The sequence below is a fragment of the Haliotis cracherodii genome, unplaced genomic scaffold (genome assembly GCF_022045235.1).
Source record: "Haliotis cracherodii isolate W230 unplaced genomic scaffold, xgHalCrac1.p SCAF_3, whole genome shotgun sequence".
In the NCBI taxonomy this organism is placed as follows: domain Eukaryota; kingdom Metazoa; phylum Mollusca; class Gastropoda; order Lepetellida; family Haliotidae; genus Haliotis; species Haliotis cracherodii.
In genome coordinates this window covers 33812258-33826899 of record NW_027266286.1, presented here as the reverse complement: position 1 = coordinate 33826899, position 14642 = coordinate 33812258, and the positions used below count along the sequence as shown (strand labels likewise).

At 38.3% G+C, this 14642-nt stretch overlaps 1 protein-coding gene across 3 annotated transcripts in view; it reads right to left on the bottom strand.

Annotated features, from left to right (window-relative positions):
- Window positions 1–1598: 1598 nt before the first annotated feature.
- Window positions 1599–14642, bottom strand: part of LOC139474709 (protein quaking-A-like) — a 37011-nt gene continuing 23967 nt past the window's right edge. For 2 of the 3 annotated variants that reach the window (XM_071257809.1, XM_071257811.1), the window contains 5 exons: window positions 14313–14430; window positions 13044–13112; window positions 9292–9558; window positions 7722–7808; window positions 1599–5598 (listed from right to left, as the gene is read on the bottom strand). In XM_071257809.1, the coding sequence (XP_071113910.1) occupies window positions 7732–7808; window positions 9292–9558; window positions 13044–13112; window positions 14313–14430 (531 nt within the window). In that variant the 3' untranslated portion in view covers window positions 1599–5598; window positions 7722–7731. Of the gene's footprint in view, window positions 5599–7721; window positions 7809–9291; window positions 9559–13043; window positions 13113–14312; window positions 14431–14496; window positions 14606–14642 lie in introns of all 3 variants that reach the window. The other variant, XM_071257810.1, reaches the window with a different exon arrangement.

Below are 14642 nucleotides of genomic sequence, written 5' to 3'. Positions count from 1 at the left end.
GTTGACATTGAAGAGAGCTTCTGTTAAAATCGAACAATTTTTGATGATGGCCAAAAAGGGCTATTGTGGTAATGGTATTATAGAGGTATGACATTTGAGGGAATTATGTTATGTTCATTGGACAAATTGCCATGTTTGCCTGGATGTATCTTGGTTTTTAGTTGGCACCTATTTTAGGTGCAACTCCCCATCCCTCTTGTGTTCCCATTTTACCTACATCACCGTCGCCTATTTCCAATCCCCCTCCCTCTTCCAATCCCCCTTTACCTGCACCTCCATCTCCATACCAGTTCCCATTTTACCTGAATCCCCAGACCCATTTCTATTTTACCTGTAGTCTTCCCACACAGACCAATTTTATCTGCACTCCATCTCCTACACCCCATTCTCATTCTACCAACATCTCTCTATGCTGGTGCTGTACTTGCAGATTCCACTTTAAAGGATCAGAAAGCTCATCAACACCATTTGGAGCAAAAAAGAAAGTTTTGAATATACTTCCATCCTGCCATATCAAAATACTCTGTTAAAAAAAGCTTCAGACACATAAAATGACACCTGACTAGACCAAAAGGCTAGGGCTGGGACCATACACCAACTGCCAGTAATGATTAACAGTTGGCAGTGTCAGGTATGGTGCAATGGATGAAAATATTTACGTTTTCAATACTCATTTTCACTAACAATTAGTGTTTGGTGTAACACTTATTAAAGAAAACATTTAAGGTAAGAATCAATACTTTTTACTCAGTGTGTGACTGAACAATACTTGGATTGAGAAGTAAAAAATTGCGATCATCACCACTAAGTAGAGGTTTTCAGATCTTAGATTTGAGAAGTATTTTTCATGGGAGTAGGAGCGAGTGAGTGAGTGAGTGAGTATGGTTTTACGCCGCTTTTAGCAATATTCCAGCAATATCACGGCGGGGGACACCAGAAATGGGCTTCACACATTGTACCCATGTCGGGAATCGAACCTGGGTCTTCGGCGTGACAAGCGAACGCTTTAACCACTAGGCTACCCGACCGCCCCTCATGGGAGTAGGAAAACAAACAAGTGATATTTTAAACAGAAGCCTTTAAAACAGCTCTTCTTTTCCATGGTCATTTTGGATAATTGCTTTGTGGCAAAACTCAACTAAAGATATTGTCTAAGATGTCTGGATGCCTATTTTGGCATCTCGAGATTTGGGGTCATAAGCTGCCAGTATTGTGCTTGACCTTGACCAACAGAGTCGGCCAAAAAAGCGAGGAAGATCACCTAAACACATTATATATAGGGCCTCTTTCAAGTATGCTGAACAGGTGGCATGTGTACAATTGATAACTCAACTGATTTACACACACAATTTCTAAGACCCATGCCATAATGTCACTTTTTTCTGTCGGGCATATACCAAATATTACAGTAAATTACCGACTGATGTTTTAGAGATTCACACTGTAGTAAAATTATCACCATAAATTGTGTCGAGTCTAGTTCTCTACTCCAAGAAGTTGAAAAACACTGGTGCATGTATCACCACTATTACCTGTTACAAAGACTTTCATCCCCTCAGACTCTCAAAAATCTTTTTCCATTGTAAAAGGCAGATAGAAAAGATGTGTAGAATATATTTTATTCTAGGCAGTTATTAAAAGAGGTTAGAGAAAGATTCTCTGTGGGCTCCAGCCCTATTATGACTACATGTTACCTCAACTGTAAGTATGTTGATGGATCACCATGCTACACTGTCAAAACAAAGTATGATAGCATGACGTTCACATCTGCTAAATACTGTAAACACATAGATCAGTATTATTAGCGAGGTAAGCACCTACAATTTTAAAAAAAGAACATTTTGTCATGGATAAATATGTGGGAATAAATAACTGTCCCTTGTCGTCAGGTGCTACAACATTATATCCCAGGAAGACTGACGATCAACCAACAACACCATCTCATATACACTTGAGCAATTGAGCAACTTTCAAAATTTTAGAAGAAAAAAATAATGTAACAAAAAGTGGCAAGAATTGTCCAAATGTGGCAACATATGACAAAGTTTGGACAAGTTTTTCAAAGATAAATCAAAAGGTTATAATTCTTACCTTGTGAGTATTTGAGCAACAATAAAGCATAACATGGCAATCAACTTAAGTGTCTAATATGGGCTACGTTCTATCAAGCACAAGAAAAGCAAGGCCAGACATACAATTCACTCTGTGACTAGACACATACTCTCTCACACCATGCTCTGAATGCGGCTTTAAGGTTTTGACTGATGTCTAAGCAAAAAGTACAAGCCTATTTGTGAGGCTATTGGTTGAGAGAGTGAGTGTGCAGGCAACATGGGGGGAGTATCAAGACAGTGTGTGAGCAGTGTTAGTTAGAACAGAAAGAAAGGGAATATTTCCATGGCTACAAATATACTTTATTGCATTAAAAGGTATGAATAGGTACAAAATACAGCCATATGGTTATGAAAAGCTGTAGCAACCAATTGGTTAATGATGATGCAAAACCAGTACTAAAAACTTAATGCTATTGTCTTCATCATCAACAACAAATGGGCGAGTATTCCCCGAGGTTATTAGTATACAACAGAGTAGCAGTAACATAGTAGTAGTGATTGTGAGATTCCCGTCAACACCAACACAACGTGCTGGGCAAACAAATGTTAGTTCAGATTATTATTATTATTATTATTATTATTATGCTGCTTACAATTTGCACTTGCTCAATGACTCTGTTTATGAGTAGGTTATTAAGAAAATAGGTGATATGTAATGCAGGTTAACTAGAAATTGTTCCGTGAGTAACAAAAATAGACAACATACAAACATGACTTGTGACCTGTGAGTGGACTGAGAATGACATGCAGTTAAGGCACTTGTTTTAGTATTGTGGCAGATGTTCACCGGTGACATGGGTGGACACACAGTCTGCAGCCAGCACAACCAATGACCACACACATCTCAGGTTAAGTACGTGTCAGTTAGAGCATCAAACACAAAAACTTGTCCAACCTTTCTCCCCTCCCTGCACTGATAACATGCGGGAAGAAGCACAAAATATTTCTAGATGAAAAAAAACAAAAACAGCTGGTGACTGCCAAGACACTTTTGATTTATACATAAAAAGGAGAAGTCATGAGCAAAGGACGGTTGAGCTTGGCCAAGCCAGGAGCATCAGATGGAAGAAGTGAAGGGACTGTTACCATTTGCAGCCACTCCTGTTGCCCAGGCAGAGACAGGACAAAAGAACACACATTATCAGAACTTCCCTGAAGGGGTACGGAAAATTATCACCACATACTGGCTGTGCAGTAGAGTTGACTGCTGCACGGTTGCCATGTAATACTGTACGTAGTCAGTATGTGGTGCAGGGGCAGTTAGTAGTGGCCGCGGCAGCAGCATGTCCTGCAACATCACCCATCCAACACTCCACTCAGCAGAAACAGTTCTCCAGTCTGGGCAGTCACCACACATATACACTGAGTATGTACAGGTTTGTACCTTCTCTAATATGCTTCATACATTCATAAAGATTTCATGGAAGACAATATAATTCGTATTAAACCAAAATATCTCTAAAAGATAATCTCATCTGCAGACAATCGTCTTTAGCAAGAACATTTCAATGGTACATGCATAGCTAAGTAAAAGCTACAAAATATAACACGATTTCTTTGCATATAATTAATGGTGATGAAGTATGATATTTTGGCAGCAATCAATGTTGGCCTTGATAAGTAGATTGTTTCCATTTGAACAATCAGAAAGCACTTTGATTCATAAGGCAAATGAAATATACAAATCTTGCATAGATATGTGTCATTAGTCTTTCTGATTACTTTGCATCTGGTTTAATTGTATAATGGCGGATGATATGTTTGGACATTTTGATTGAAGGAAATATTGCTAAAATCTGTAGAAAAATGCAAGAGCAAGTATATGAGCGAATGATATGCAAAGGTGCATGAACATGATATGCTTAAGACTGTCTGAGGCACAAGTAATGTAGTTTATCTCCATCTGGCAGCGAGATCGGTGGGAGTATTCATATTTCAAAGGTTTACGCACAAACTCCTCTGAGGATGTCAGCTGGTTACATGCAGAGTTCAGTGCTCAAATTGAACTTTACATAGTGGTTATTGAATGACTTAAGAAATAAATAAACAGTGAAAGTATTAACTGAAGTACAAAGCTCACTTCTGTCATAGACAAACAGCAAAGTGTTTACTATGGTTGAAGTAATTGTGAGTTGTATCACAATATTCTGAAGTATATAATAACAGTGTAGCATCTGAGCATGGTGTCATGTCTCTATGGTATTTCGATGGAATATGGACATCAGTTTTGGAATAAACCAAAATGCAGCAGTTTCAGAAGTCAAAATATTGTTAATTACAGACTCATTATTTTGTGCCAAACGTGTGGATTCCCTATATATTGCTACTGATTAAATATTGGACATTCTGCTAGAACACTACTCTTAGTACAGACCAGCAGACATCCACAAACAGAGCATGCCCCTTGTCAAAGAAGCATTGATATGAGGTCAACAATATTAAATGAGATAAGCCAACTAATATCAAGTTCAGCCTGGTTAAAGTGATCAGCACAGAGTCAACTCAGTATTAAGTAACATAAGTAGATAAAAAAACAAATTCATTCTACTATCAAGGAAAAAGTGTGGAAGCAGGACTCGGTCTCCGATGGATCAGAGCCAATGGTGCACTGTGAATTTGCAAAATAGCCGTTTGATGCAACTGTCATGCTGTAGCAGTTAATACTGGGAGAGAAGCCATTTTACTGCCATGTCAGTCTACTGGTGGGTAGACATGTGCCATGTTCTCCTGACAAGTAGGAGGGAGCTAGGCTGAGTATATTATGTGTCTTGTAGGTGGGAAGTTTTGCAGGGAAGACATTATACACCAATACTGGAGAAAGTGGAAGACGCAGGTGACTTAAAGGTGCTACTGCTACAACATGGCAATGCTGCCTGGACAGGTATCTTTTTCCACACTCTTACCTCCACAGTACTGCCGACCAGAGTCAGCTAATCAGTAGGTTAAAGTTTATGTACAACAGTTATAACAATTAACAGTTAAACCCAGGCCCAGTGGACACAAACATTTGACTAATGTAGTATGAAGAGCCTGTCCGTCAATCCAATTGTCCACTGGAATCTAATCCAATTCTACAGCCAGGTGAGGTGATGCTAGCTGTGTTGACCCATCACAAATTAGTAGCAATCCGCAGGTTAGTCATTGCAGATGGCTCAGTAGGATGGCACTTAGCTGTAGGATTGAAGAGTCCCTGCACATCTGGGACCTGTTAGCAATGGTCCACATTTTGAGTATCATCCACCATGAGTAGGTATATAAGTTATGAAGACCTTTCTTGTAAGAGTTAAGTGTCAGGCAGCAGCAATCTGCCCCGGCTTCGTCAATACTGATAATCAGGGTGATGAAGTGATGCATGGCAAACACCCCGGGCTGTGAGCGAACTAGTGGGCGGGCAGGCAGGGGGCGGATGATGACAGTCGACTAACCCTTCTTTAAAGGCACAGGGATCGGACGTTTGTGGCCACGTTCAAGGGTTAGTTGCCAGCTGAGGTTAGAAGTGAAAAAATAAAAAGAAAAGAGTTAGTTTGGTTTGTACTTGCTACGACATGAGCATTCTCTGGTGAATTAATAATTATATTACAGTTTAGGGCCCTTAATGCAGCGAATTGTCCAGATACAGCAAACAGTTAGTGCAGATTATTGTAATCCATTATAAACATTCAATCTAAAGTGGGTGCACAGTACAAAGTGGTCAGATTCTTCTTGAAGAAAGAATGCTATATTTTTAGAGCTGAACAATTCTGTTAATGTGATTGATAAATGTCCAAATTACACCCATTCAAACCAGGGAGCATTTCTGCTCATATGTAAGTAGTAACTATTGGTTATTCGCACATTAAGGGTTAATAAATGCATAAATGAAGTAGATAAAGTGTATTATGGCGACTTATTACAGACGTTACTAAGTATTGTATAGTGTACAGAACCAGCAATACTTGTCAGACATGCTGCGGCAGACATGCGCCTCAGGTGAATGGAACTTAACTTAATGCCTTATACCAGAAATGAAATGAAGAGTTGGCATGAAAGCCCACTTGTTGGGGTTTGCTATAGGTGTGTAACCTGCACCACTACTGTACCCGTGAGTCTGCCAGTGCTTCCCTTTCCCTCCCCCACCCCTCTCTATTCCTACTGGTGCATACTCAGCTACAAACTCAGTATGGTAATCATACAACTCTACAGAACTAAGACACACACATTACGTGAAGACAACGAATACTTTATTCCTAAAATGTTGACAACAATGATTGCACATGGTCTGGATGTTTATGACAGAAGCAGGTGATAATAGAAATCAATGTCAACACTTGCTTTCCATCAAAAACAAGACCGGCATTTAAAAAAACTTAATGAAACACGTTCATTCATTCCGAGCTTTGATTTGTCAATCGCTTATAGTATGAAAACAGTTCATAAACAACAAAATGTAACTACACTACTATAACATCTGCAGTTTATTGAAACCATTTGGCTTCAGTCAAGACTAATGCCTTAAAATAAAAATTTAACATCAACAATGTAAAATATTGGTTTCTGATTATGAATAAACATAAAACTGCCCCCTACCCATTCCAAGATGATATGCTATTGTCTACTGTGGACATGGAACAAGATTATGTAGGTATGAGCCCACCCAGCACTTCCCGTTACCACCACAAGGGGCAGTACTTCCTCACATCTCTATACACTAGATAGCAGAGGCATGCCGTCTGTGCCTATCACATATACATATTCAATAATATACATCAACATAAGCATAACAAGATATGTAAAAAGAAAATATAAATACTTTGCATACAAAAACAGTAAAAGGAAATAAAATTGACATAAAATATAAAATGCTTCCAAAAACCCATGTGGATTTAAGAGATCCATCATTTCGAACACTCAACATCCCTAATAGAATGGGGAGGGACAACAAAGGCTCGTAGATGTTTTATTAACCTTCTACACCCAACAACAAAACAAATAATTTGCTTATATATAGGCAACAAAAACATTTCCAAGGCAATACTTTGTAGTTTTGATTTTTGTCATGTAAAAGCACCTCTGCCAGAATCATGTCATAAACATATAAGTAGGTATGAACACATGGCAGCAATAGAGCTGCCTGGATTTCACCAGATGACCTGCGATGGCCAGCATCAAACACTGTAGTCACACATACACACTACCAGCTAGCAATCTCAGCTGCGTTACTTCACCTATGGGTTAATGAAATTTTGTTCTCTGTATTTAAAACTGGTATGTACAAAAAGGAAACTGTGAATAACCCTTGCCCTGCTGTTTCCTCAATCTGACGCTGGCATGTCAGTAACTTTCAGAGGCAGCTGTTTCCATGTCATAATTTTTCAGGCTATCAAACAACTTACAACCATCTTTCAATATGGTTCCAAGACAAAAACAGAAATACATGGACAACATTTGCAATTTCAAGTTACTACTTAGTGTAAAGAGAAATGTGTGTGTATGTGTGCCTGGTTCTTTTCATACTTGATTCTTGAATCATATCCAACAAACAAATGCACATATCATAAATCATACTACTCAAAAGATAGAGGATGATACGAATGATGGATCTCTTGTGCTTAATTATATAGAACTAACCTTCCACTCATCATGGAAGTGTTGTCACCCTTGTGTAAGGGTGATCTCGCACTCCTGCTAAAGTTCTCCTCATTTTGGGCACAGCACCTATAATGATCGACAGCAAAATGCTGAGGCTTACGAGTCAGCAGGACAGTTCATGGACAAAACTGACTTGATCGGACAGGGAAGAAGGGTGATTGATAACTTACTGAGGGTCATAGCATCATAGCAAACATATCAGTAGTTTAGTCAGTTTTGTCCACTCTCTGCAGAGACACCAAGAACATCATATGTGACATATCTCCTGGTCCAATGACCTTTAACCTATCTTTGGTCAAAGGTCAAATTACCCTATGGTCCATCTGACCTTGCTTAATCGAAAAAACAAAAGTCAAGGTCAAATTCCCCAAGAGGGGAATAATTTAAAGTCGTTTCAGACTTATGTAAATATAGTATTTCTGATCACAGCCTTCAGAATGTTTACAGTCATTCTTACAAAAATAACTTTAGTTAGAAGTGTTAACATTAACTTGGTTAATGTGTTAAGTCAAAAGTCACCCTACATTAACTTGATGCCTTCAATAGTGCTGCAAGGCTAGATATGGAGTGTTAATATTGCCTACAAGGCATCAATTAGTATACCAGGAGATTTGTCTGGGACTGAAAAAATAAAGCAAGCATAAAAATTAGAATCAACTCTAAACATTATGCTGGATGTAGGAAATTAAATCACACAGAAACATTATTACAGGTGATGTACAATTAAGGTGTAAGACAAACTTGGTAGTCACAACCACCACCGCAGTCTACTACACAAAAGTACTTGATATATTATAGAAAACTATCTCGCCTTCAATTCAAACTGGTAGCAGAGGATTCTAGTGGGTTAGCAGAGGTTATTTATAAATTTACTGTTACATAACTTTACTTTGATCTTCCTAGAATGCTGGTTTAGATTTACCTGTGACGAAAAAAATAAATAAAAAAATTATGAAGCCTTTGAGGAGAAACCAAGCAATTTGGGGCTACTCAGTGCGATAATAAACAAGCTGTGGTATAAGCTCATAATAAGGAGGCCATGGAAAGTTGGAGGAATGCCTTCTAAAGAGAAAATGCACTGCTATGAATGATCAACAGGTAGACAAAAGACAGGTAGAAAAGTAAAAAGCACTGTATAAGTAAGTCATAATACAAGCACTAGGAATGTTGGAGATGAGGGGTTTAACATAATACCAAATACTTTTAAAGCTAAATAAAAATATAGAGGGACATATGTTTTTATAAATATGTATATAATGGTGTGTGGCTTCCATTTGCAAGTTGATCAAGGTAGCCTGTTACAATCAGCATGTCCAAATGTTTCCACATACAAAACTGAATGCTCCTAAAACTCAATACTCAAAGATGTTCTTTAGTGACCAATGCTTCCAACTTGATCTTGTTTGGAATGTAAACATGGATTAAGACAAAGTGAATTTTTGCTGGCGAGTTCAAGAGCACCAGTGTGTGCATGACTACGTCAGACATGTTGGGAGAGAAACTGCATGAGGCCAGATGAGATGGTGGCCTATCTACCGCACGAACATACCAGCAAGGGCAGCATTCTGATCCAGGCCAGTTGGGTACTCCAAGATAGTTGCTGGAGAGAATGCAGCATATGGATATTCATATGGGTTGTAAACAAATCCACTTTCTGTTGGCGAGACCAGGGGAGGTGGGGCTCCATTCAGCAAGCCAGCAGTGCTGGTGGCCACAGTAGGCATACGTTGGTGCAGAATGATGGGAGCTCCAGTAGGTGTCTGTGCTCTCAAATGTTGCATCTGAAGAGCCCCAGGAGCAATGAGCCGTGGTGATTCTGTCAAAAGAACAAGCAGTTTCTGTTATTCACTTGTAACATGACATTTTAATCATGACTATTCAATCATGGTGTGTATGAAAAATACCACAACGAACCCCGAGAAAAGACTAACTTCGTAACTAACTATTCTAAATACTCCTACAAGTGTCAACTGACAAAACTGATACAGCAATGTCCCTATTACAAAATGGTAGCCATCATATAATCTTTATTTTACCTTTCAGTGATAAACATCATCTCTTCCAAAAACAGTAAAACGTAGGCCACTAGCTCTGCAGGTCCTAATTATATATACATTTCATATCAAGTCAAGAGCAATAGGTTTGGGGCTAATTGTTTAAGTTGCAGCAATGAATGGAAATTTAGGTTATTTTCTGAACACTTGTCCTTTTAAGTGTGTCTGACAAAAGCTGTCTTATAGATATTACCAAATTTTAACCTAATCACATTCCAGTCTATTTGGCAAAGCCAGGAACACTTGCAGACACAATGTAGTCATTTTAAAACTAAATTGCTTTGAAAAATAGTGCAAAACCTAACATGAACACACATCAGCAGTTCATGTGCCTCAGCCTCTCTGTCCCCGAGTTTCTTGAGCCAAGTGCATAAAGGAGGCCTTGCTAATCAAGACACCTGTGATTTGGAATAGCATGTAATAGTTGCAACTGAAGTTTTAGCCCATAAATAGCTGCCTGTCCCGTGATAAGTGATATTTCAGGTAGACTTGTAACATAAAAGGCATGATCTGTCTCTTCAGTAACCACTTTTTCAAATTATTTCTCATAAATATAAAATGTTTATAATAGATAACAAACAAGGTCCAGATATACAATGAACACTTTTTATATCCAGATAGTGTAGTAACAGTACTAAATTGGATACTTCAGTATGGTGCTGTATGATATTTTATATATATTTCCTGCACTATGTGATCACTGTCACACCGTTATGTTTGACAAAAATAAAATAAAAGAGAAACTAAAAACAATTGAAACTCATTGTTTTTGTCCATTATACAGCTGTACACAGCTGTAATTGTTTAGAAAAGTGCACTCAATACAAAGATACAGTCCTTCAGTATTAAAAAAATTATTATCTTTTATTATTATTATTATTAGGGAAAAATCAGTTTAGCAGATCCTTAATACAAAAAGTGTTTGATTGGATGGATCCTAAATCCCCCTGCCTGTTTCATGGTGGGGACGGACACAGACTGACATTTACATGCATTCAGATATACCAAAGCACACATCAAAACATTCAAAAATGATACAGTAAAGAGCAAAATTAACTTCCATTAGTTGCATAAATGGCATCCTTGCTGGGATAAAAGCTTTGTATCACCTTGTCTTAGAGAAAAATCTACAGTTCAGAATGGATGAAAATATGGAAGCACATCCAGCTATGTATCTGCACATACAACCGATGTATTATCATACATGCACAAAAAGAGACAGAAGGCTGAGTAGCTCACCTGAACCTTCCTGCAACATTCGATCAGAAAGGAGTATGCCGTGAGTGAGTGAGTGAGTGAGCGAGTATGGTTTTACACAGCTTTTAGCAATATTCCAGCAATATCACGGCAGGGGACCCAGAAATGGGCTTTACCCATTGAACCCATGTCGGGAATCAAACCCGAACGCTTTAACCACTAGGCTACCTGACCACCCCGAATATGCCATGAAGTGGCATATATACTACACATACCCTCAAATGTATTTGCCAATTTTAACCGCGATGCTGTATCGATACCAAATTAATTATTGTAAACCAGGGCTACAGAAATGTATTAAACTTATGAAAAGGGCTGATCCAGTTAGAAAAGCTAATTTCCTTGAGTTACTACCAACATTATTCTTTAAGTTTCCTTCCGTGAAATCATAAATCTATTTTCTAATATATATAACATTTCTTACTTTCATAGTAGTTTTCAAAATATTAGTTGGTTAATAAGTGATGAGATAATTCAGTTAAAATAGTTTCTAACATGACTGTCATGCAGGGCACTTGGACACAAACCTTGACAATTGAAATAAACAATTGGTGTTTGTTTGTTTGTTTGTTTGTCTTTCAGGTGTTTAACGCCACACTCAGCAATATTCCACTTTCCAGCTGTCTGTAAATAATTGAGTCTGGGCCAGACAATCCAGTGATTGACATCATGAGCATCAATCCTCGCTATTGGGATACGATGACATGCATCAACCAAGTCAGCGAACCTGACCACTCTATCCTGTTAATTGCCTCTTTCAAGCATGGGTTGCTAGAGACCCATTCTAACCCGGATATTGTGAAATTGTGAAACATGCAATTGAATTTGCATACTGTAGATGTACATTTCAGAATTGCATTATTAATCAATATATCATTATACTTTGGCAACGATATATCAATAAAAAATGTCCATTCATTCACATCACTATGAATAACTGCTGGACATAGGGCCAATGACATCCAAGATTTGACAAATGTGACAATACACAACAAAATGGATAACACCATTATAATGAAATAAGTAGTAAGTATAACATTTGTCATATGACATGCAACTGTCATTTTCTTAAAATGAATAAAAAACTTTGCTTGGACCATAAAAAAGAAATCAGCTTCCTAACCTAGGAGGTTTCAGAGAAGATGTTGAAATTCCCTTAAATAAGATAAATAGGGTCAATATACATTAGGATATATTTAAAATGCCAAAAAATGTATCCTACATTATATATATACCACATAATCTCTGCATATTCAATATTGATTGAGCAATAGGAAAACATGACACTTTTAGAATTCATGTATAGAATTGGTTCAAAATTCTGTGAGAACATTCTAGACCTAGCTGGGATCATTAATAAATATCTGCTACATAGGCCTTGAAGTTGAGAGGAGATACATGTATAAAAGTCAAAAATGGATGGCCAAACTGACAACTGAACCACATAAGCTCACTTGAACTCTCAGTTGAGGTGATCTGAAAGCAGAGTAATGTACCCAAATGACATTTTCTTTATGGCTACTATTAAAGCCATGTCTAATATTGGATATATATTCTGTGTGCATTTTATCATGAAACTGTAACAAGGTGCACACATGCAAATTCTCACAGTTGTACATGGATAGGCCTGCTGTTGCAGTTGCGGCGTCAAATAGTAAAAGGTTAATATATATATGGTGAATGGGGGACACAGTGAGCCAACAAGGCACTGACACTGATAAGCTGAATTTGATGTCACGATAGTTCATTCCAGGAAAAGTACTACTCTTGTCCAAGTAACTTGGATAAAATATCACATTACACTGAAACAACCAGAGCCATGTATGTAAGAATGCAAAACAAGTGTCAGGGCACCGGTGCCCACAAGGTTTTTGTGATGTGGGTGTGGTCATGTGAGAAAACTGTGGCTGTGTAAGAGGGGTGGGTCCACAGTTAGTGAGTGGTCTTATTGCTGCTGCATAGTACATAGGGAGGTAGTTAACTCTCTTGCCTGAATGTCCTGCTGTGCTTCTTGTGAGATTCAAATCTTGTCCCCGCCAGGGATTTGCCACACTGAAATCTTAAAGTATATGAGAAAGTTAGCAGGGACAAAGGTGCCAGGCTATGTTTGCAGCGTGTGGGATATAAGTACTAACTTTCTTGAGGATACTCACTGCTGTCCAAACTGCAACATTAACAATTCACTCCTATTCTACTTGTAGATTACTAAATACATGCATATCCTACTTCAATCCTACATACAACACACTGAACATGTTGATGTAAACTTATCTGAGCAATGTTTATGTAAATATTGAATAAGGAACAATTATGGTCAGACTCTTAGATGAACATAAACATGAACATGGCTGGAAAAACAGGAAAAACCTCTGCATCAGCATGCATTTTATTTTCAAATGAAAGGACCATGCAAATAAAATAATTGCCAAACCAACTAAACATGACATAATATCTGAAAAAGAAAAAGGCAGAGAGATTTAGAGGCAGAAAATATATAGGTTGAACAGTATGTGAAGCACAACCTGGTGAATGTACAAGTGTGTGTATCTAGGGAGAAGAGGCAGCACAGTAGCCTATACAAATCCATCACCACATCCAACACCACTCTGCCATGCCACAACAGTGCATTGTCTAAACCAGAAAGGTTCACATTTGGGGCATTTCATAATCTTATCAGGACCACTTTTGTATACCTGCTTTTTTAACTAAACATTCAATGATGGCAACAAAACTTAATTTTCTTCAGTACACTGGCTACATTTTAAGTTCAGCACATGATTAAGAGCTGTTATGATACAAAACTAAATATATATTCAAAAGAAAACAAATGCATATTTCTAAAATACTGAACAAGCTGTACAGCATGATTGTCCAAAAGGGTTAAACATGGTGAAGGTGTTTGGAAAAGCTACTGTGTGGCATTATCTGCTTGCTATGTGGTCGTATCTCAAACCGGACTTCAGCAACAAGGTGAAGAACATGCACAAAGCTGGCTACCATGCTGCAAAGTAACTGTGCATCACCAGTCCAGTGGAAGCAAGAAAACCAAGAGGAAACTGCAACCAACAATCAGCAAATTCATCAACTAAAGCAGCTGGAAAATAACACTGAAAATTCTAAATGAAATAGGTCCAAATCAAGACATGCCTGGAGTCTAAAAGAACCAAACTAGCTTGGACAGAAAAGCATATCTGCACCACACACACAAGACGACTGCAGTGATCCCAGCAATGGCTAGGTGGTCAGCAGTGGCACTTACGACTGGAAGTAGGTGGAGGAGCGGCCGTGGTGGGCGGCTTTGTAGTGTCACGATAAGTGCCATTTATGATGGCCAACTCCATCAACTGACGTTTCTTCAAGTCATCCTCTCCATCAGGCTGCAAACAAATGGCAAAAACGTCAGCACAAGCATGTTAGATAAAGCAAATCTTTCAATAACTTACGAGCAGTGTGCATTTGTTGTATGATTGCCTTAGTGGAGTCTCTGTATGTTCCATTTAAGATGGCCAGCTCCATCAACTGTTTCTTCTTGAGTTCATCCTCCCCCTCCGGCTGAAAGAGACACACAAGTTACTCTCTGCACTCCTCT